The following is a 23,658-nucleotide window of genomic DNA, read 5'->3' on the forward strand; positions in this document are numbered from 1 at the left end:
ATGTTATTACTGCTGTAAAAAGTTATGGGATTTCCATCCTTGATTTTTTTCTTCATTTCTCGTACACTAGGGTATCTTTGTTTTAGTTGCTGCCAAGTTTACTGTGATTTGAAAAGCTAATTGTGGGTATATAGTATATCTGTGTGCCAGCACCCTATGCTATACTTTAGAAAGTTTGGTTTAATTCATTTGTTCTCTAATCTTTATTTAACTGCTCAAACAAATTAAGAGTTAATTGGGTAACACTCTCTGCTTTGTTCTAACTTATAGAGCTCTTGGCAGCTACACAATTTCCTATGGAGATTTCTTGTTTGAAACATGAATTATTACTATATGCATAAAAAAAAATCACTTGCATATAGTTAGAGAGATGTTCCTGTAATTAGTGGTGTGTGTTTAATGTTTAATAGACTTGAAAGCCTTTATTATGTTGGGAGAAATTAGTCTAGTGACACTGCAGAATTTGGTGTGGAAAAAAGACAAATCCTTTTATTGCTTTTTACAAAGACAATTCCATCATTCACTTTTGATAGAAAGAAAAAGTGTCCTTTATGCTTATATAGACCTCTGACTATATAGCTTATGGGCTTCTCATGAAGTGCTTGACACAACTTCTCAGCAATTGAAAACAGAGGATCAGAGAGGACACACAGTAAACCTGGGATCCCGTAAAGACCAGCTTAGCATGATCTAAAAATGCCCCGCTTATGAATACAGTAAACTGTAGTAGATAGGGACTTGACTTGCTTGTTTTTCTGGCCTTTCCTTCATGGCTCCATTTATGCTGTGATTTCCCAGAAACCCATGCTAGGCCCTGGGGCCCTGCCCTTGGCCTATAATTATGGGAGTTTGGTTAGCCATACACCATCGTTCACTGCCACGACTCCTCACAAACCCATCATTTACTGCAGGTCCTTTATGTGGACCTAGCAACCGCACCCCAGCAGCAGAGGGAGCACAGATGTCAGGGTTGGTGTAGGCCAGGCCCCTGATGATGGTGCTCCAATCAGGGTGGAACATACAGTGGCCCTAAAGAAGCTCCTGCTGGCAGCTAGCCTGTTGAACACAAGCTTCTCCTGACCCTGTGGAAAAAATAAACAAGCGGTCCCCATGAGTCCAGCAGAGAGTCTGGTTCACAACTAGCGGCTGAAAACGAAAAGGTAGTAATTATTTCTAGCTGTCAGCAAGCAAGAGCAGCTACAGATCAGCAAGCAGTGCTTGAAAGATCATGTGTTTTTTTAATGTATCACAAAGTACAGGTTCACCCATACCCACATTTTACTCTGTGCAATTATCCCAGTACAACATATATAGCTGTTAGAAGGCAATAAACTGGTGTGCTCTAAAACCAGTTTCAAAGTGTCTCCTTTAAGAGTTGCATACAGTGTCCAATGTTTTATTTTCTTGTCCTGTTTCAGAAAAAGTACAAACATGACTGAGTGAATTAGCCATGTGATTCTAACCTTTTTTATTGAAATTGTACAATACTCATTCATGCCAGAAGGCTTGATTAATTTTTCTTGGATCTTGTAATATACTGTTCTGTTTGTGCCAACAAGGAAATCTTTTGGGAGTAAAATCAAGGACATGTTTATTTGGTGGGAGACCTGGTTAAGAAATAATTACATGATAATTACAACTTGAAACCATAATTAAAATTAATTCAGTCACTGGACACATAATATCTTTGCCTCCTCAGGTTTAAATAATTACAGAAGGCCTGTAATGGAATGCTGTCCTACATAAAACATCTCATGCATATGTCTCTTTGTATTATTCATATCATTTGCTATAATACAAGGCCGAGAAATCATCAAAAGAAGTGGTTGGAGGAACATGTTCTATACCTCCTGTATCTGATGTGTGTGTGTGTGTGTGTGTGTGTGTGTGTGTGAATGGGACCAGGTGGGTTTAGTATGTTTGCTCCAGCACAACGTCTGCATTGAGGGACCTTCCCTCTCATCTGAGCAGATGGGACACAAGACGGACACGCTCTGCTGAAGACATTTCAGGTTGTGTCCATGCCTCCAATGCTGCTACTGAACCAAACTCACTAATGAAATCTGGCTATATATAGTCAGTCTATTGCTTCTTCCAAATCAGTGGATGGATTTCTGCCATGGTCAGACAAGGGTGTAACATCTGAGCCATGACCAGAGGGCCTGTGTCTCAGCCGGGTTTAGTCCTATGTTGGGATGGTGAACATTGTTAAAATTGTGGGCACAGATGTGAAAGAAAGGGAAATAGAGAAATAACTCAGGCATAGAAAATGATCAGGTGTGTTAGAGCAAAATGTGAATAAGTTTAGATAAATTATGGGGATTAAACTATTTCTAAACACAAACTGAGATTTTGTTGACCTGATTTTTTTATGTTTAAAACAATGATGGCAACATGTTCTTCTTGAGTACTGAGTAATTTATGTCAAAATTTCTTTAGTCGAAGTCTGACAACATTGTATATAAACCGTTTTTGTGATTTCTCCCCTCTATCAAAGTGGCAAGGACTTCAGAGAAGCCTTATATCTAAACTGCTGATACATATGAACAGATAATGAGAATGAATGCATGATATCTGTGGCAGGATGTGGTGTCTACTGATGTCATTGCTGTAGATTAGGGTATCTGGAGATGGAAGCCTGGCTTTATATAAGAGCAGATTAACCAGAATTCAGATCAAACCATTTATTTTGTTTACTTACAGTGAACATGTGCCTTTCTCAACCTAACTCTCACCAACACCACAGATCCTAATGCACCCCATCTAATATTTAACCATGTTAAGAATACAGTTTTCTTAAAAAGATTCAGTCAGGATAGATTCTGGATACTGAATAGAGAGTTTCAGAAGAATCTCTTCTGCAGAAAACAGTAGGATAACAATCAGTCTACTTCATCCCTGGCTGCTGTTTGGCTGCATTGTTTGCACGCAAACCACCACTCTGCTTCTACAGAGCGGCAGATGGAAAAGCCTGATAAAATAATAGTGCAGATCACATGAACCAGACTGAGAGCTAAATGTTCTTGTGTCGGTATGTGGGTGATTGTACAGTAGTATGTTAATACTGAAGAAAGAGTCTTTATCTACAGTTATTCTTCTTTAAAGCAAGGAAAATATTAAACTCTACCATTTCACTTGAGAGAGTTTAAGAGACTTGTTCAAAGTATATTCTGTAACTTGCATCTTTAGCAGGGAACGTTTGATGACTGAGACTTGCAGTGAAACTAGTATTACATATGAACTGATGGCATCCTACACATCAAAATGCTGCAGATTAGGAACCACCAAGATACAAAGCCAGTCTGATCTAGGGGTAGATTAACCAGAATCAAGCAATATATTTTTGTTAGTGTGTAGCGTCATGACATGTCAGATAGATTTATTCCAGATGTATCTATGAAGTAACGTGTTGAGTGAATGTTTGCCACAGCCATGTGGGGTCTGGAGCCAAGGGAGCAAAGCTGCATGCGCTCTCTGAGTGGGATGGATGGCATTACTAGCTCTCTCCTGTCAATCAAATCTACATTAGCCAATCACGGGCAGCCGTGAGATCATGTTAGGCAGATAGTTATTTTTGATGTAATGCACAGCATGAGCAGCAGGTTTAAAAGATGTAGCTGCCTGGCTTTACATGTCTGCATTATAGAGGAGAGCTGGCTAGTGAGAGATAATTTGGCAGATGAACAAACTGGGAAAATTCCCAAAACATTTACAGTACAATAACAATTATAGGGTTAGCTGTTAATATAAAAATAATAGCATATTAAAATGAGCACATTAATATAAATTGTATTTGATATTTACCCTTTCTTAGGCACAAAAGATTTATTTAATTCAATAACCACTTGATATTTGACCTGTGAATCAATACATAAAATGTTGTGTTAGATTGCTATCTGCACAATTGTGTGTTTTATCAGAGGGCATTATAGCCAATGGGTGTTTACAATGGACATAAATTCATCATGGTGTCATTCAATAAGGTCACCATTATTCCTGGTTCTGGCTGTGTCTCGCTTTGGGCTGTCACAAAGTGCCACAGTGCATTACGAACAAGATAAACATGTATGGGCTACACTGAAATTGGACTTGATTGCAGTCAGTCAATACTACTACAATGCTTTTGTAGATAACATGGCTGACAAACCATTATAGGACTTGCTTGTACAAGAAAATGTCAATTTGTAAACATGACCAGTGTAGAAGTCTGATATGTGCGAAACCTGATCAGCTAGAGCATCTGAAATAATCTAAAATCATTTACTTTGTATAAACCAAGCACTGTTGATAATGTCATGCTGAAAACATTATGTTTCATAAATACCAATGGATGTACACATTATTCCCAGGTTTCAGTAGTACATGTATTAAAAATAAACCCCTGTAATCATGTGAATGAATCTGATATTAAAACATGGCCCTATGTGACTTAAGGCTATTTTTCTTTGTAAATAAACATGAATTAAACCTCGTGCACATTGCAGTGCTGTGACCGTGCTTATGCACAAGAGGGTTCTCAGCAGAGCATAGGAAGAGCTCATTGATGAGTAAAATATGTGAAGGTTGTGTGAGGTTGCTGATGATAAGTTAGTGACAGCTCTGTGGTGGCCAGAAGGAAGCTGGGCTTGATATTATCTCCCAGTCACAGGTGCATGCTGCGGCCACAGGGCCATGAGCCAGGCGCTTGGGGAACAAGCACAGGTGGCTGAGAGCAAGAAGAGGAGCACAGGGCAGCAGGCTAGCATGTGGCACTGATCCAGACTCTACACAACATATGCCAGCAGGGTGTGGGAAGAACATGGGCAACAGTGAGCGTGTGTGTGTTTGTGTGTGTGTGTGTCTGAGGGAGAGGGAGAGAGAGAGAGAATGAAATCAAAAGTAAGTTTGCATTTGTAAAGTTGGAAGAAACCTGCTGAATGAGAGGGTGATTTGATTATGCTGTGTAACTATAGTCCATAAGTCCACATTTTGGCATTGCTAGATTTGAAATGGAACAATATCTCTACTACTAGTCCCATGCTTGCCCATTTTATTGACATCCCTTCCAACATTCTGTAGCATATAGATCAAAAGTTTACAAATAAAATCAATAAATCTATTCAATATTCATGATACAAACCACACCGATCCAGACATCCCCAATAGTGGGGCTGCCATTGCCATCAATAGAGGAAAGTCAATCTTAGAAAAGAAGCCTTTCTTTCAAACCCAGCATCAGGTCTTACTCCCCTATCTTCCTCTCTCTCTCTCTCTCTCTCTCTCTCTCTCTCTCTCTGCCAAGGCTGTTGGGCTCACCTGGGCATGGCTCCCTGGATGATGCTTCAACCCACAACGCCAACGCCAGCTTGCATTATTATCATATTTCATCAATTATGTAAACATTGTCCTACTGAGCAGAGCTGCCACAGAGCAGCATCAGGTCCCGCCCCTAAATGCATGCAAATGAGCATGCCTGCAGGCGTGAGCTGACCTCCGCCTCGCCTCGTCTCTAGCTCTCACTGTGATTCGCTCCCGCGTGTGTCAGACAGTGCTGAACTGCAGTCCCACAGAGCCTGGCAGCACACAGCCCCAGGGCCAAGCTCTGGGAATGTTAGCACATACACACGCAAGTATTTCTGGGCAAGATGTTGATCCCTGCAACATTCTAAAAAATTAAAATTCCTCAACATGAACTTGATCTTGCATCCTGAAAGCCAATCTTTTAGTGTGAAATAGCTTTACAAATCTCATATAGCTCAAGCCTGAGTAAACCTAATGTTTAACAAGCATTATTCTTCCAAGAGAAAGGCTTGACAATGGTACATGCCACTGATAATTATGTCTGCAGCTGAAAAAAAGCAGGGACTGTAGGAACACCTCCATGCTACTGTGCTATGTTGTCATACCAAGGTTAAGTGGGGTCATTATGCTCACATTACTGTATTTAAGACCCATTTTTAAAAACATTTTCACTTATTTTGCTGCCAGTTACCAGTTACAATAAGTTTCATTCTGTAGAACCAGTAAAATCTTGTTCTTTCATGTCAAAGCAAAAGGCAAAGGCAGCCCTCGGTCTAAAGGGCAGTCTTAGCCAGAGAGTTATTTACTAAACATGGCTGAATTCCATTAAGCAGAGACTATCGAGGATTAAGAGCTATGAAAGGAACTGAGGTCGTTTCTGCATTCAGTGAAATGTTAGATCTCCTGCATCTTTTTTCCCCTATGTCAGTTTACTGATGCATAGCAAGACCAGATACAGATCACTGCCAAGAAGCTTTTGTCTTTATTTTTTAACACCATTCTCTGTGGATCATAATGTTGGCAAAATTTCAATGCATTTTTTTGTGCAAATGTTGTAGAATGTGAGCTGTGTTGGTGTTTGTGAGTTCTGTGTGATCATCTATGAACTTTGTAAACTGAGTACATTCAAAATATTAGCACCGACTTTCATCTGCTCAGTGTTTTTGTTGTTTTTATTCAGCCACTGAGCTGGAATAATTCTATAGAATAGTGCACCAAAAGTGACAGTGGAAGAATCTGCACAAAACTGAATTCAACATTTTGTGTGTGTGTGTGTGTGTGGAGGCAGAAAGAATGATACTGTTATCTGTGCAGGAGAAAACATACCCAGTGAGGTCCTGGCTCACAGCGTCTGCTCTCAGCAGGGTGCTCCTCTGACTGCCTGATTGCACAAGATAACTGCAAATTACTGTTAACTCTCATAAACAACACCTAGTACCACCAGATATCTCTGTTAAAGCATAAACAGCTCTAACTTTTAAGAGCTAAATGAATATTAACATTTTGAATAGTATGTATTTTAATTGTTACATTTTATTAATTGTTTAATTGTTGTCTTTTACTATCAGTCTCTTCTCAGGGGTGGATGGATGTGCATGATGAGGGGCAGTGAAAGCATGACTTGCAGCCACAAAATACTCTTGTAATATATCTGATGTTAGTATTCAGTTTAGTAAGGCTGTAAAAAAGTGTGTCTGGGATCGGCTACTATAAACCCTGTGAACCATAATAAAGCCTATAAACCCTATAAACCCTCTGCATGAGGCAGTTTTGTACAGAGCTGCTGCGTATGTGGTCAGCCAAAATGCTAAAGAGGAAAATGTAAATTCAGTTAGGAAAAGATAATGGGTCAATAAATGTTCTTCTGTATATAAGAGGAATCTCATATTAGAACAAATAGACTAAATGGTGTGTAGAGCATTAGCTTGGCTAATCTGCCAGTAGGCATCCGTGAACAGAGTAATGTCTTTGTTAATTGTGAGGAATTTACCAGGATCGCCAGATCTGCACAAAAAACTTAAGCAGTAGCCTATTAATGCACTTAATAGTTTTCTTCATATAGGTTCTAAAAAAAAAGTCCTGAATTTGAATATATAAATATAAATATTTGAATGTATAAATTATAAAAAACAAAAACTGTGTCAGCTGTCCAAAAGTGTCTCAGTATCTCAGGAAGCGGACAAAAACAGTGACTGCCCAAAGTCTAGTAAAGAAAATTTTCGTCACCATTTTTTTTCTGCTGACTTTGCAGTTTTGGCATGATTCTCAAACAAATGCAAATGTGTGAGGGAGAGAAGCACATAAACTGCATGTTTAGGCTGGTACACAGTTTCGTATATAATATAAGTTTTTTTTGCGCAGAATGTATCCCCTTTTGATTCTCTCTCTCTCTCTCTCTCTCTCTCTCTCTCTCGCTTTCGCTCTCGCTGTCTTTGCTTTATGGTGGATAGTTTATAAGAAATTGGAAGGTAACTTGTATATCTGTGTCCTTATTTTGCCTTATCAAAGTTTGATTTAATGCAAATTTATAATTACTCATATTTTGTATTGAATTTACTCTTCTAGCCTTAACAACTTTAAGATTATTTTGTCCTGTAACAAAAAGATTTTGCATGTAGTAACACAAAATATTAATTAGTTTTCTTTTCTTTTCTTTTTTACTTTAAATGAAATCATTCCTCATTTCTTTTGATAAAAATATAAATGATTGGCATAGTATTTTGTTTGTTTGATTGTTTTTTTTGTTTTTTGTTTTTTTTACATCTGGGACTTTTCACATAAAAAACAAATAATAATTGTTTAGAAGATGACAGCCCTCATTTTTGTGTCTGTTTTTCACATTGACCAGTGGGTTCTCACAGGCCTGCCAAAGTCATTGTCAGACAAATTAAACAGCTCACTTCAGTGGGGTTCCTTCAGCTTGTCCTACTTCTCATAAGCTATTTACAAGACTAATTCAGGGTTGGAAAACTTTCAGTGCTTTAGACCACAATTATTCAGAGCATTTACAATACCTGATCAACTCTGATAATTAGGACTTTTATGAAGTCTGAAGTTGGTGTTAGAAGAGAAAAAAAAAACTTTCTGTTGGACTGTGGTCTTATTGGACTGAAATAAGGTCATTTGTTTATTCATTTGTTCAGTCATTCTTCTACAGTAACTGGTTTATCCTCAGGGGCAGGGTATTGTTGGATGAAGTAGTCCATTACAGGCATAAAGGTCAGTATAATTCATTATTTTTTATTTTATCTTTTATTTATTTGAATGAATTGTTTTTATACATCAGGATCTTTTCAAATTTGAATGTTGGAAAATATGACTTGATATGATTATTTTGGGGGAAAATAACTATAGCACCATAATTGGTCTGTACAGTGTGGTATGAATGTGGGATGAATAACTACTTTCTAAGCATTACACCGAAAATATTTAGAAAATATATATATATATATATATATATATATATATATATATATATATATATATATATATATATATATATATATATATATATATATATATAAAGAAAGCAATCAGAAAATGCAGGAAAGCTGGTAGAATTACTTGCCAAGGTGACTGCTTTTTATTTCTCTTCTTTAGAAGTTGAACAACTGATATGTTGCTTTGTGGTCTACAGTCCAGGAGAACAATGTTGATACAGCCAAATCCCAATGGGTCAATATGGCATGATGAGATTCCTTTCTGCCAGTCACACACACACACTCACGGATTCACAGGCACCGGCACTCATCATCTCCTAGACAGTCTTGGCTGCCACTTGACATTTTTAGTGGTGAAAATGCCAGGCTTGTTCCACTCCTGGATTAGTGTGACATTCAGACAGGAGGTCTTTCTCAGTACAAATCACAGAATTCTACAGGAATATGTCCACCATCAGTGTCCTACTGTGTATACGGTGTCCTAATCAGAATAACACAATTATACTTTTATGACATTTAGAATATGGCTTTTTAAAAGTTTTAATAATGTAACATGAGTGATGTCTCAGATAGTGGTAGCAGTAAAATGTATTATCTATCTATTCAGAATTGATTTGAGGGTTTTTCTGGCAAGAAATAAGAAGAGATCCTGAGGAACTCTGCAGAAACATTTGATGTGCCTTATCAGCTCTAAGCAGGTTCAGCAACCCAAATGGGTCATCTGATGGAGTTGAACAGGCAATTATACCCATAAAGCACTGAAACTGGCTTTTAGGCTCTACACGGGGTTGTGAATTCAGTGGGACCTCTACCGTGTCAGTGAAGAGTCCTGTAGTGGAGATCTCTACCCCTGCCATACAGTCCAACTGGGTCTCACTAAGGGAGATAGTGTCATTGCTTCTTCAGAAGGCGACTGTACGAAATACATAGGTGGCTAATGCAACTATGTTGGTAATCTATCTGTACCTTAACCCTCTCACCTTCCATCTTCATATCCAGGGAAGTTTAAAGAGCACACTCACATATGACCAAACTATCATCTTCAGTAACCACTCTATTCTGGTCAGATTACCAGTTGAATTGCAGTCTATTCTGGTAACACTGGGCACAAAGTAGTTGTGCACACAAGTCCATCACAGGGCACCATGCAAACAGATATTCACACATTCATTCACACCCAGGGCCAATTTAGAGTAGCCGAACAGCATGTTTTTACCTTACAAACTGTTGTTGGGAGAACAAATCTGTACAGGCATTAACCTGAGCTCAAAATCCATCAGGAATTCTTCTTTCTTTCTTTCTTTCTTTCTTTCTTTCTTTCTTTCTTTCTTTCTTTCTTTCTTTCTTTTTTCTTATCATTATCATTATTATTATTATTATTAGTAGTATAATTTTTCTTTAGAACTTTTCCTTAATCATCATATTATTGCTAACATACTGTCAGAATGGCAGGATATGTCAAATGTCCTATGGTACCACAGTAAAGTCCTCTGAGTTGGATGTTTCTCTTTACAAATGAAATACATATATGGCTAAATGACACATTTGTGGACACCTGACCACACATATGTGGTTCTTAACTGTTGCCATAATGTTGTAAGCACACAAATGTCTATCTGTCTATTCTGTAGCATTACAATTTCCCTGTACTGGATCTAATAGGCCCAAACCTGCATGACAATGCCCCATGCACAAAGTGAGGTCTATAAAGACATGATTTGCCAAGGTCATAGTGGAAGAACTCAAGTGGCCTGAACTTTGACCTCAACCCCACAGAATGATTTTAGTATGAACTGGAATGCAGACTGTGTCCCAGGCCTCCTTACCAGGCATCAGTGCCTGGCCTCACTAATGCTCTTGTGGCTGAATGAGCAAATCCCCACAACCACACTCAAAAATCGAGCTCAAAGCCCTCCCAGAAGAGTGGAGGTTATTATAACAGCAAAGAGGTGACCAACTCCATCTTACTGTCCATGGTTTTCGAATGGGTACATATAGATGTGATGATCAGTTGTCCATGTACTTTTGTGAACATGTACATAATTATGGCATATGCATATATTTAATTTATTGTTTTTGAAAGTACTTTTTGGATATTCAAAGGGGTGTTAATAAGTATTTTATAAATAAAAGTCATTAATTGAACTTTTCATTTTCAATCAATAATCTGGCCATTCAACAATCCATTAATTCATCATATCATTCTATATCATATCATGTTTGTCATGTTTGTCACGTTTGCTTATCTATTTTTTTTTTTTTTTACTTTTACATTTGTCCTTGTGAACTACAGAGCATGCTTTTTAGCATTTTTAGAATCTCCAACCCATGTAGCATTATTGCTTGATCACATACATGCCCTAATCCCCTGATTATTCAACTTCTGATCCATGTGTATCTGCTTGTCTTGGTGTATATATTTACTGTTGCTATAGTAGAATCACTGATGCGTTAAAGTAGTGTGCAGAAATGCTTGTATGCAACAATCGAAACATATTATTAAAAATGAGTCTATTCATTTCTCCCCTGATAAATTAGACTTAATGAATCAGGATTATTGGTAGAGAAAGTCATTAAGTACAAAACACAAACACACCAAGTTTCTCCAGTAGCAGGGTTTGAGGAAGAAATGCAAAAGATTACTGGATATGGAGCATCTGCTGCCAAGGATAAACACTATGAGAAATAGACAAATGCTCACAAAATGTATTTATAATTTTCAAAATCATGTGCCAATTTGTGAGGCTGGTGGAACTGTGGAGATGCAGCTCAGCTACTTCTCATGCAGCCGCAGCCTCTCGTCCAGGCAGCGTATCGACTGAACCGACAGGAAAAGAGAGAAAGGGAGAGAAAGGGAGGGCGATAGCTGCTGAAAAATTCATGCCTCTGCCAGCTCTGTCTATTCGCCGCTCAGCAGGGGCCCGCCTTTGATACTTCACACTCATGGAAAAAAAATGCAAATTATTTTTTCACTGCATAACATGGAGGGAGTATATCCCAAGCAAGTGATAGAAATCTTCTGCCAAAACAACCTGAAACATAGCCACTACTCCCAGGAACTCGCAGCCCTTTTTAATAGCAGGTGGCATTAACAGGGGCAGTAGTCGACCATATTTTTCAGATTCATACATACCATCTATATGTTTTCATTAAGTACACAATAGACTACAACCTTTATCCAAATGCCAGGTTTTCCTAGGTTTTGTTTTGACAGTGTTGACATTAATAACAAGCTAATTTATCTCTGTTACAACATTATGACTGAAATGTTAGATAATCTTTCTCATTAGTTTAAGAATTCTAAGCAAATATGTCGACAATTCTGCTTCATTCCGATTCTGAATTTGGGAATAGAAATATTAAAAGCAATAGATTGTGAGTGAGAAGGGTGATGTTGTTGTGGGCAGCTGGAGGGGAAATATTGGCTTTGACAGGTAGCACACCAGGGGGCCAACGCACTAACACTGGGATCTATTCTCTGAGCCTGGCTCGGTTTCAGGAATGCTGATTAGATATGCTCTGACATATCGGCTATGTCAGGGAGTAATCCACCAATGCGGTCACAAACCCAACCTTCCCTGCTTGCTTCTTAACCACCATCTACTGCAGTCACTGCCAATACTGTGCCATGTGTGCCTTGTTTGGTGGATAAGTTATGTGTATTTTGTACTTTGTAATTCATTTACACATTTCTAACCTTTATGATAGGTGAATGAACATCTCTAAATAATTGGCTGAGTGGTTGTGTTAGAGGGATGGAATAAGTTGTGGGGGAGGAATAAGGCATGTTGGGATATGGGGTGGGGTGTAGTGATGTCTTAGTGAGGTTGGTGAGGTTGTGTGTGTGAGTGTGTGTGTCAGGAGGCAAACGAGAGTGTGTAATAATGTGTTTGCCTTTGTGGGTGCCCACATCAGCCAATTATGAGGCGACATCTGGGTTAGCTGACAACTCACTGCAGATGAGGGCAAAGTGTGTGTGTGTGTGTGTTGTGTTGTGTTCTGGCAGCAGAGATGCATTTAGGAGAACAGATTTGAGCTCTGAATTCACAGCAGGGTGGAGGGTAGCACTGACACACAACACACATGTGGCAGTCACTGCCTCCATGCTCATATAAGACAATAGACACAGAAGTGTTAACACATATTAATAGAAATATGCTGTTGTTGATTTGTTTATGGATTTGTTGTCCAATTTAACATATATTATTAACTGAGTAGGGCAGTAGTTTTGGAAGCATGCCGTTCTTCACTAAATATTTTAAATTGAACATTCTGGGCTGCACTTCATTTGTCTACACATATCATTTTTAGAGTATTACTTATTCCTAGTTTACTATTCTAATAATATTACTGTTTCATGTCCGTGTGAGTTTTAAATGGATCTACATATTTGTATCTGTGCTTCATGGTTTAATAAAATTCTCATTAAGATTACTAAACTCAATCTAATTATTGTCCACACATATGCATATACTTAAACATAGATACATAGAAGCTCTGTGAGGTTTCATGGTATGGTGGCTCATTGGCAGATTGATTGGCTCTCATTGTCAGTGGAGTATGTACCAGATGAATGGCATGGATTCCCCAAGGCTGTGTTGCTCATGCTGAGGTTTGTGACATACATTAGCTTTGAGAAATGGCCTCCCATAGTGGGCCGCCACGCTCACTGAGGAACAGTGTTAATGCTCCAGTCACTGCACACATTGTACATGTGTGTCTGTGTGGGGCTCATTAAGGTTACATCCAGCTTCTGGGGAAAATTGGACTACTTACTTTATTTCACTGAATTCATATATTATTCTATTCTTTTCTACCTTCTTAGTATTTATTTATTTATTTATTTATTTATTTATTTATTTATTTATTTATTTATTTATTTATATATATATATTATCAAAATTTTCATTATACAGTAAAATGTACTCAAGTCATTAATCCAAAGTCTTTATATACAACTTACAATAAGAAAAGGAAATTCAACTAATAACTATATAACTTTGCAATAACTATATACACTATATATTTTTATACTAACTTGTCAAAGGAAACAGTGTGTCACAGTCACACTAGCTTTTTTAGGTAGACCGTACATGTAGATCAACACCTAATCAGGTCTTCTGATTTTAAACAGGATTACAACAGGAAAATCCCTGATTAATTTTCCTCTACAGGCTATAAAGACCACACTGTACTGGCATGGGTCACATAGCAGTATTGTAAGACATGTTGTTAGACTAAACCAGACCATGTCTGTGACATACCTTATTGCAGAAGCATCAGATTCTCTTCATTAACAAGTGGCACTTCATCCTTTCCCAGCAAAACAGGAAGTGTCAGAGCAAATGGGAGGGGAGATAGAAACACTGATGGCTGGTTTTCAGGCCCCTGGGGAGGAACTAGTGTAATGGTCTGGGCTAGGATTCACACCGTTATATTACTCCACTGAGACTAGATGGGGTGCACTATAATTATCATTCTCTATCTGAGGCATATCTGTCTGACACAACAGCAGCACACAGCCCCTGGAAGAATGTGGGTGTTCAGGTTCTGCTCTGGCTAACCTTCTCTGATGGCCTCTAAACCCACAGTGCAACTGTGATGCTCTCAGTCACAACATTACACAACTGTACATTCAGCTTATTGACTCTCTGCAGTAGAGGGATTGAGTTATGAAGAAATCCTCACACAAAAACTGTACATGTTCATGGTTTTATTAATAACTTTGTCAATCCCAAGGTCTGTTCTATTATTTTCCTGTTGTTTTTGTACTGTTTGGATAGGCTTTTTTTAATGGGTGTATTGTAGCCATTTATGTAAGTTTGGCATTTTAGCTCAGCAATAAGTGCTGTGTTTTTAAGTTTGGCCGTATCAAGTGTGCATTTCGAATAGTCTGATTTTATTTCCTGTTATGAGCAGTTATGAGCAGTCGGTGTTCAGAAAATCTTTTTCTGATCTTTGCTTCTCACATAAACAATGACACTGGTTGAAGTTAATACATACTTGTGAGATGAGATACCAGTTTCCAAAACTATTTTTCCCATAGTCCGCTGCTCCTTTGTTGAACCTGATTGAAATGTGTGTGTGTATGTTTCTCTCATTCAAAGGTGAGAGGATTTGACTGTGTCTCAGAATGGTTTGGAAAATCCAACTTGTTCCTAGACACCGAAATAATTAATCCCCCTGGTGTTTGCTCTTCTTTCACCCTTTCAATGCTTTTCATAAAGGCTTACCAGGCTGCCGGAGCCTGGACGAAGAGCAGAGGAAATAAAAGTCAGCGAGCAAGTGAGAGACTCATCAGGGATAAGGGTGTCTTAATGTGGACTCACCCCCCAATCCCTACCCCACATGCTCCTGAGACCATGAAACATCCGCCTTTGACGATAACGAAAAGATAATTTGGCTGGTTTCATTTCCTTTTCAATTATGCTCTAAGGATTGTGTTGTGCCATGATTACCATTTTCATGGCTGAAATGTATAAAGGAGAGCTTTCCGAGTCATAGATGAGAACATGGTCGAACCATCCATGACTCAGTCAGCAAAATGTTTACGTAAACACACATATATAAATAGATAGGGTGGTGTGTAAACAAAATTTTACAGTGGTAAATATTAGCTCAGGTCTCAGAGACATTTCAATAAACATCAATCAACAATGGTGCTTCTAAAGGTGTATGTGGCATATGAGGTTTTGTTTGTCTAGTAGATGCAAAACATTTTAAAAGCATGATATTAATTCCATGAGTTTTTTCACAATAAACAATTAATCGTATCAGAAATGTCATTAATGTTATGTTCCTTATGCCGCTGGAATGAGAGTGTTCAAAGATCCTGCCAGACGGATTGGGTTTCATAATATCACTGTTTATCTCTTGTAGGAGATACAATACACAGACATTGAATTGATGCATGCAGAGTGACGGATAACAAAAATGTCAATTCAGTAGCTGTGTAATGTATGGACATATTTTAATTGTATTAGATGTTACTTTTATGACAGCTTTTAAAGATTTTTTTCTTTGATACTCCTAATAGAAAATTAGTGCACCTATACAAAAAAATTAAACAGTCTCTGTATCATCCCAGAGGATTTATAAGTTTGATATAACTTGATTTTGTTTTTATTTAGCTTTTAAATCATCATTTACTAGATTGAAAATTGTGCACCATAGGAGTTGGTGCATATTATAAAAACACCATGTCACTAAATATTACAAATATCTGTATATCTGGTTTAAAAATTCATTTGACATATTGATGTATGTTATGCCCCAGAAGACTCAATTGGGCAGCTTTTAAATTATTAAAGGAATAACTCTTAATCAGTGGAAAGTCTGTTCAAGTGCATCTGGGAAACTCCAAGCAGGTGTGTCTCAGTCGGGTTTAAGATCATTCAAGTACAAAAGAGGTTTTAAATACAGGAAGGCTATGGGCCAGGTCCATGATTACAGAGAAAAGGCGGCTCGATTTCCACAGCAGGACTTCATATTGACTACAGTAAAATATGAAGGAATATAAAGTAATCCTCTGGTAAAGGCTGCAGGCGCTCCTGAAACTCACTGCAAATCCATTGACTGTCTTCTCTATAATCTTAGTATTAGCTTTAGGAGGGTAGTTTATTAGTGTGCCTCCCTTGAGTGTGCAATAATACCAGCTCTAATATAATGAGGATTCAGTCCATTTTGAAGAGCTTGAGCAGAATCAAATCTCACCTTCAGCTCTACATACACTGAATTTTAACTTTTACATTTACATTATTTTCTATAAGGTTAAATAATGCCATCTGCATTGTTTCTAAATGATTTGATTTAATTGTATTTACAGTAATTACATATTAGAATTGTTTTACATATTTTCTATAATATGCAGCCAACCATTTTGTGATTATAAAAAAAAAAATCATCTCTCTTTATAGTGTAATACTGTATTCAAGGACAAGTAATGATGTCCCCAAAAGCTTCGTATCATTACTTTGCCATAAGCCACAATTAAACTAGAGACAGAAAGTATGTAATGGCATTGAACTAATGACATTACAGGGTGGGCTAATTGTGATTAACCCACTGGATGCTTGCACTGATTTACTACAATATTTTATATAACTGAGCAAATATTCTGTAAATTATAAAAAGACAAAAACTGAAAAATCAATATCATATTTCTAGACCGATTTTCAGTTGAGTAAGTCTGGTGCTGTCTATCTGTCTACTACATTTATACGTATATGTTCTTGTATATTGTATATAAAATGGTTTGTTACTAGACCATGCCCCTCGATTTTTTTGGCACAGCATGTGCCCACACCAGATGACTTAATTACATTCTATGCAGCGATGCTCTGCAAATGAGTACATGGCCACCACTGTGCGCTGCTAATAATAAACAGTGGGCAGCAGGACAAGCACAGCCAATGAAGGCTCTGAGATATAAACATCTTATTCTGGAGCACTCATGATTTTCCACTGGTTATATTTAGTAACATGTAGCTGAACTGAGGTGAGTTGAAGAAACCATGAGAGCTACTATGTAGATAACAATGTAGTAATGTTATATTTGGGTACCTTTGACCGAGTTATAAGATTTTCCAATAAAGTTTATAAGAGCACATCTCTAATGGTTATGACCAATCAAAAAAATTGGATTCTTTATAATTTAGTTATGATTATATCAATAGTCACTCATTTATTGTGCATAATTCCACTTCTGACATTAATTTCCATTCAGAGCATCTTTTCCCCAGTTTATCATATACCTTGACACTTTATATATAATGATGTATTGATTGTGTGAAGCTAGTCAACTCACCATGCCAGATTTATCTAATGTTTCCTGGTTTGTTTATTCATGAATAAATAATCGCAGGTGAAAGTGACACATAGTTTTCAAAGAATAGAATAGAGAACAATGGTTTCCGTGTTATCCGTTATGAGAGAAATGAAAAGGTAGCATCAGCATTTAATTATATGCTCTTAATGGGCACACCAGCCTAGTAAATTATGAAATATATACATAAAACACAATTTATATTTTCCTAAATTGTGATTTTAATCATTTAAATAATTCATACAGATTTTTCATCAATGTTAAGCTAGAATGATATGCATATTAAATCATACTAACACAAAATATTTAAAAAATGACAAAGCTACTATGTGGATAATACTACGGTGTCAACTTATACACCAATAAATATATCAGATATCTGATTATATGTGAAAATTCTTGTTTCAAATTGGAGTTGTCTCTATCTGATGTTGTACAGCTCAAACCTAATCCCCTCTCGGTGTAGTGCCTGCTTCATTTTTATGAGAGCCAGTGTGCCATTTCCTTAATTGCCATTTTGAAAGTCAAGCCAAATGAACGTCTCTTTCATCCAGACAAAACCAAAATGTTTTAAGGACCAATGGCAAACTAATTATTTAAATTATTTTATTATTACATTATTCAGTGATATAAAAATCACATATATTGGTTATATTTATATACGATTCTATTTGTTAAATACATATACATTATTATTATTATTATTATTATTATTATATATTATTATTATAGTAATTTTCCCTCAGTGATGACCTTTTGATAAATGGATGTAGAACAAAACAAACACTTGAGATTATTTTGTGTGCTGTTGTCTCCGCTAGTCTTCTCTCAAGGTGCTTTAGAGTGCGTGTCGGTCTGTGATGTCGCTTTGCTGCCCCCTTGTGGTGAATGTATATTATTACAAGTTTCATATTGAGTGGGGGGACTGCTCTTCGATCAGTAGAGTGTCCTGAATCCGACGATCAGCGCTGTTTTCTTTAACTATGGCAGGATATTTCATTGTAAATGTTGTAAATATTTTATTGTACGATACTGTACTTAATATTAATCGGAATGAAATGTGTTTCTTTTGTTTCTGATAGCTCCTAGTGCACTAGATAGGAAGCGCTTGTGTCGTTTCCTTCATTACCATTAGGTGTGCGACAGGGGGCGCTGTTCCTTTGCCTTGCTGAGACAGTTAGTTTAATAGCAGGCCTTTCTCAGTCACTTTCACTCTGTTAGGATGGAAGAAGACCCGGAGTCCAGAGCAGTGACCACAGTGAACAGGAGCAGCAAAAGTCCCACATTAGAGGATTTGGGCCTCTCACATTCTGCTCTGGCTTATGACCACAAGTTTGTGTGCTCTCCTCCAGGACTGCTAATGTTTGGGGAAATAGTAAGTCGAATTTCTATTATTATTGGGTATTAAAGTCTTTATTGAAAGTTTACACCAAGTATGTAACCAAATTAAAGTAGTATGATTAGGCTGTGTAAGTATGGAGATGACATATGTGTCTACTGTAACTGTTAAATGAGGAAGAAAAAGTCACATCTGTATGATGACTATACAATAATTAGTTCGTCAAAACACCCTTCAAATTAATTAATAAATTAATTATTAGAAATTGCATAGCTGCAAAATCTTTAACATTTTTCCGTTTGACCTTTTATTTTCTAGCAAACGAAACTGAACAAAATCCTGCATGTGTCATTCTGTATGTTCAGTTTACAAACTATAGTGAAATATTAAGTCTGTGTCCTCATAAGATAAATAAACACTTTTACAGCAAAACTAACTACATTCGGTCTGTGCCTGAAGAATTTCACCGTAAAAAAATACAAACAACACATGTAGATTCCACAGAGGAGAGGAAGTGGACAAACCAAAACAGTTTAGTCAACCGACTCTTCCTCTCTCCCTTATTGTTCGTTTTCCTTCCACAATCCATCCTGAATCACATCCAAGCATTCAGGCAGTGTTTAATCATTGGTTAGGCCTATCTGCTGAAAGCAAAACCACTTTTCCTGTGACACCAAGCCTTCAGTGAAAAAATTCTTTGTTACTTCTAACAGGAAGGGTTGCTGGGAGTGCACAGGGAAATACACAGACTCTATACCCTATTGCTTACAGAAGTAAAAACTACATGTGTACATGCACTGCCCAGGTTAATTTTGTTTTTCTTCATGCTATTGGTTATTCTAATAATTAGTCTCCTATTTGGTGCATTTGATCAAGTGACACGGTTGAAGGTAGAAGATTCTATATAATATGATGTGCTTTTCATATTATGACCAGTCCTGTGTTATGCAGCTAAGGCCTTGACATTTTTATAGACTTTGTTTTCTTTTTGTTGTCAGGGTTGTGGATTGCTTGTGTGGACTCTTCTAGGTGGAACTGAGTATTTGCGGGTGCCAGCACTGGGCTGGGTGATGTTTGTGTCAGTGGTTTGCTGGGTGCTGACTGTCTGCCTTCTTCTACTGTACCTGACCACTGCTCACACAAAGATCCCCCAAATCCCATGGTCAACTCTGGTGAGTGAAATAAACTCAAAAAAACAATGATCCATGTTTCTATAGGCAAAAATGGTTTTATACAAACTTTTATACAAACAAATACTAACTTTCAGTAGTGTTGAGTGGTTGTATCAGCCCAAGAAAATGGGTAGCATGTCCTATAATATATGAAAGCTTTAAACCCCACTACTCTTCACAGGGACTGTGCTTCAACAGCAGTGCCACTGTTCTATACTTGACAGCTGCAGTGATTAATGCTACATCTGTGCCACAAGCCATTAGGGGGCGCTATTACTACATCAGCTGGATTACTTCCACGGTAAGAGGAAGAGAAATATAATTTCCCCTTGAGATCTTGATTAGTTTGGAATGAGTTCCATTACCACACTTCAAGACAATGCCACATGTGCTGTAAACACTTAGGAACAATGTGCCTATAATAGACATGGATTCCATGTCCCCAGAAACATGAGAACACTGATCCTCTGGGGACAATTTACCTGTCTCCACAAATACTGTAACCTGCAAGACAATAGTTGCTTAAACAATTTCCTTCCAATAAATATGACCCATACTGATTTCAAAACAACCTTCTCCTCTTTTCAGGTATTTGCCTTCTTAGTTGTGCTTTGTTACGCAGCAAATTCATATGTGAGCTACAAATCCTGGAGATCAAAAAGTGAGGATGCCTAAGCAAAATGACTGGAATCTGATTTACAAAATTATCTTTAACCAGATTGCTTTCTATGGGCTTTTTCTATTCTTATGCACTTACCCAGCAATTTTAAATGGTTTGCTTGACTTGAAGAATGTTACAGTATTTTTTTACCTCTTCTTGTAATGTCTTTAAAATAAGATGCTTCTGTGTTATGTACATTTGAATTGTTTTTCACTGTGTATATTTTCTTGACTACTTTAATAGTGCACTATTTGTGTACCAAAGTAGGAGGTATTTGCCTATATTTAAATTAGAATGTGGGAAAACTAAATTCCTTAATAAAAATAAATTTCATGTATATGTGTTGAATAGGTACTATGTATTTCTGTAAATTTCTGTTTCTAATAATACTGCACATGTAATAGTGCATTGTATTCAATACAGCAGTTAGTCCATACAACTAATGCATATAAAAGTATAAAAGAGTATTGAGTCTGGTCTCAAAATTCTGCTTATTTCTGCTGTCAGCTTTGCTATAAGACATTTTAAATAGTTATTTTTAACTTTTTCCTAACCATATGCACATGCCCTTATTTCTTTATTTTGTTTCTTGATTAGTGAATCAAGTACTCAAAGTGTTCCATCTGAAAATAAAGCATTTTCCGATGTGAAGGGTTGCAGTCATGTATTAATAGGCAGTATGAATAATAATAATAATAATAATAATAATAATAATAATAATAATAATAATAATAAGAGGAAGCAGAAAAAGTAGAAGAAGAAGAGCTGCAATTCTCCACAACAAAAGCATTTACAGAGGAATACCGACCAGTAGTGGCTTAACACTAAATGTATTCATTTGGCAGACATTTTTATCTAATTACATGTAAGGCAGTACACAATTCAGGCATATAGCTGAGTAGCTGATGGTTAAGGGCCTTTTGCACAAGGACCCAACAGTGGCCATCTGGCAATCCTGGGATTTGAACTTAAGGTTGTCAAGCCACAACTGGCCGGGAATTTTAGTTCTGCACTTTTAATACATCTGGCAAGCATCTATCTTACCCACAAGACTGAGGAGGAATAAAAACATGGTCCGCCAGTGTAAACATTGTGCCTGTCTGCCTAATCAAGTTCTTTTGTTCTGTAGATAGCTGGTATACTTCTGCAAAATTGGGAGGAATCACAATTAAATATTTAACTGTTCTGTTAAATTCCTATTACAACATATACATTCAGACGGTTGTTCCTTTTTAATTCAATCAGCATGCAGCGCACTTCTAAGCAGGTTCTTTGAAGCTATAATTAAGCCAGCAGTTGTTGGTATCAGCCATCCTCATTTGAAATTTCTGCAAAAATAGTAATGAGCACCAGTACCATTTCTGTGAGTTCCTCTGGGAAATAATGTAAGTGAGTAAGGGTGTGAAGTCCACTGGTTGATCAGTAGCCACACAGTGTCTCAGCAGGGTAACAGGTAGGATAACTATGATTGTGACATACAGAGAGTAACCACCAGTGTCGGAGTAATAATTGCCACTAAGATTCAGTGTACCAGAAACATCAACATAGCACAAGCATAAACACTACATACTACACATATGGGAGAGAAGATATGGAAATGGGGGGCAAAAGTGGCAGATTTCACCAGATAAACAAAACTTTTTATTTTATAAGGGTACCAATGAAACTCATTTAGATGACACATCCGTGCAATAAAAATGACCGGTATACAGATAATAAAGCAATGGAAAATGTGGTCATTTAGTATACATCCTGCTGCCGGAGTGCAGTTCTATTCCTATAAGAGTTCAGCCAGGTGTATTTTCCGCTGTTGATGCTTCTTCTTTAGCTAGATGATATCTAACCCTCTGCCCTGAGCTTTGTTAAAGGTGCATTATTCTAATAAGCACAATTTAAATGGTTGTGGTTTAAAATTTATACATTATATATTACACATAGTACAGGGCTATGGAATAGCTTTGCACATCCTCAGGTTCGAGCACAAAGTCAAGTCTAAGAACAGCGCCACATTGCGTTTAACTGTTATAAGAAGAAGCAACTGCATCCTACCCACAAACACACAGAAGTGTGCATCACTGATGATGTTAATATGGTGAGACTGTATTATTTACATGCCATATTGAAGTTACTGGTTCTTGTTCATTGCTTACAGTGTTAGTATTGAGGTTTAGATGATGATACTTGACCAACATTTTACTTATACTACCCATTTCACACTCACAGTAATAAATAATAAAAAAAAAATCTTAGACTGCATTATTACCTTTGCACCTTCGTTTCCATAGGAATGTGAGTGAGTTTAGAGTTATGCATCCTGTACTCAACACACAAACACACACATGGAAAAAAAAAAACATCCGCAAAAGGAAGTAGTGAATAAATGGACCAGCTGCAAAAGTTTAAGGAATCTCTGCTTGAAAGTATAGATAGAAGGTAGATGAGAGTTAAATGTATACAAGATTTGTTTGTGTGGTTTGAGACATTATAAACAATTTATTATTAACAGGCTGGACTCTGTACATAACATTACTACAAGTATTACATTAGCTATGTGGTAAGGAGGAATATCCTTCTCTTATTGACCTCGGCTGTATTCCTGTCCTGGGAGAATATTATATTCAGCACAAACAAAACTAAAAGGCATACAAATTAATTGACCACTACATGTAGATGTGCATGATAAGAAGGAGAGAAATAGAGAGAGAAAGATTTCTGGAAAATGAACTTACACAGCTGTCACATTACACATTGTCCACATTAGTTGTAAACAGCAGTGTCTTTAAATTATAGTCCATTAACGAGGGATGATTAACAGTCATGAAGTAATGGCCATGTAATGGCAACAATTACATTTGCATTGAATTTCTTCAATGCAAGTATTTTGCACCCAATTTCAGTTCATACTCACATTGGTTCCTACTTTCTTAAAGGCTTCATTTCAG

At 37.2% G+C, this 23,658-nt stretch overlaps 1 protein-coding gene across 1 annotated transcript in view; it reads left to right on the plus strand.

The window, feature by feature from the left end:
* cmtm8b (CKLF-like MARVEL transmembrane domain containing 8b) overlaps positions 1 to 21,340 on the plus strand; it is a 51,922-nt gene extending 30,582 nt beyond the window's left edge. Inside the window, exons 3-6 of the mRNA XM_058398314.1 lie at positions 18,766 to 18,919; positions 19,882 to 20,055; positions 20,237 to 20,356; positions 20,644 to 21,340. Coding sequence (XP_058254297.1) covers positions 18,767 to 18,919; positions 19,882 to 20,055; positions 20,237 to 20,356; positions 20,644 to 20,730 — 534 coding nt within the window. The 5' untranslated portion in view covers position 18,766 and the 3' untranslated portion in view covers positions 20,731 to 21,340. The remainder of the gene's footprint in view (positions 1 to 18,765; positions 18,920 to 19,881; positions 20,056 to 20,236; positions 20,357 to 20,643) is intronic.
* Positions 21,341 to 23,658: the final 2,318 nt, after the last annotated feature.

Source organism: Hemibagrus wyckioides, linkage group LG01 (assembly GCF_019097595.1).
Source record: "Hemibagrus wyckioides isolate EC202008001 linkage group LG01, SWU_Hwy_1.0, whole genome shotgun sequence".
NCBI classification, from domain to species: Eukaryota; Metazoa; Chordata; class Actinopteri; order Siluriformes; family Bagridae; genus Hemibagrus; species Hemibagrus wyckioides.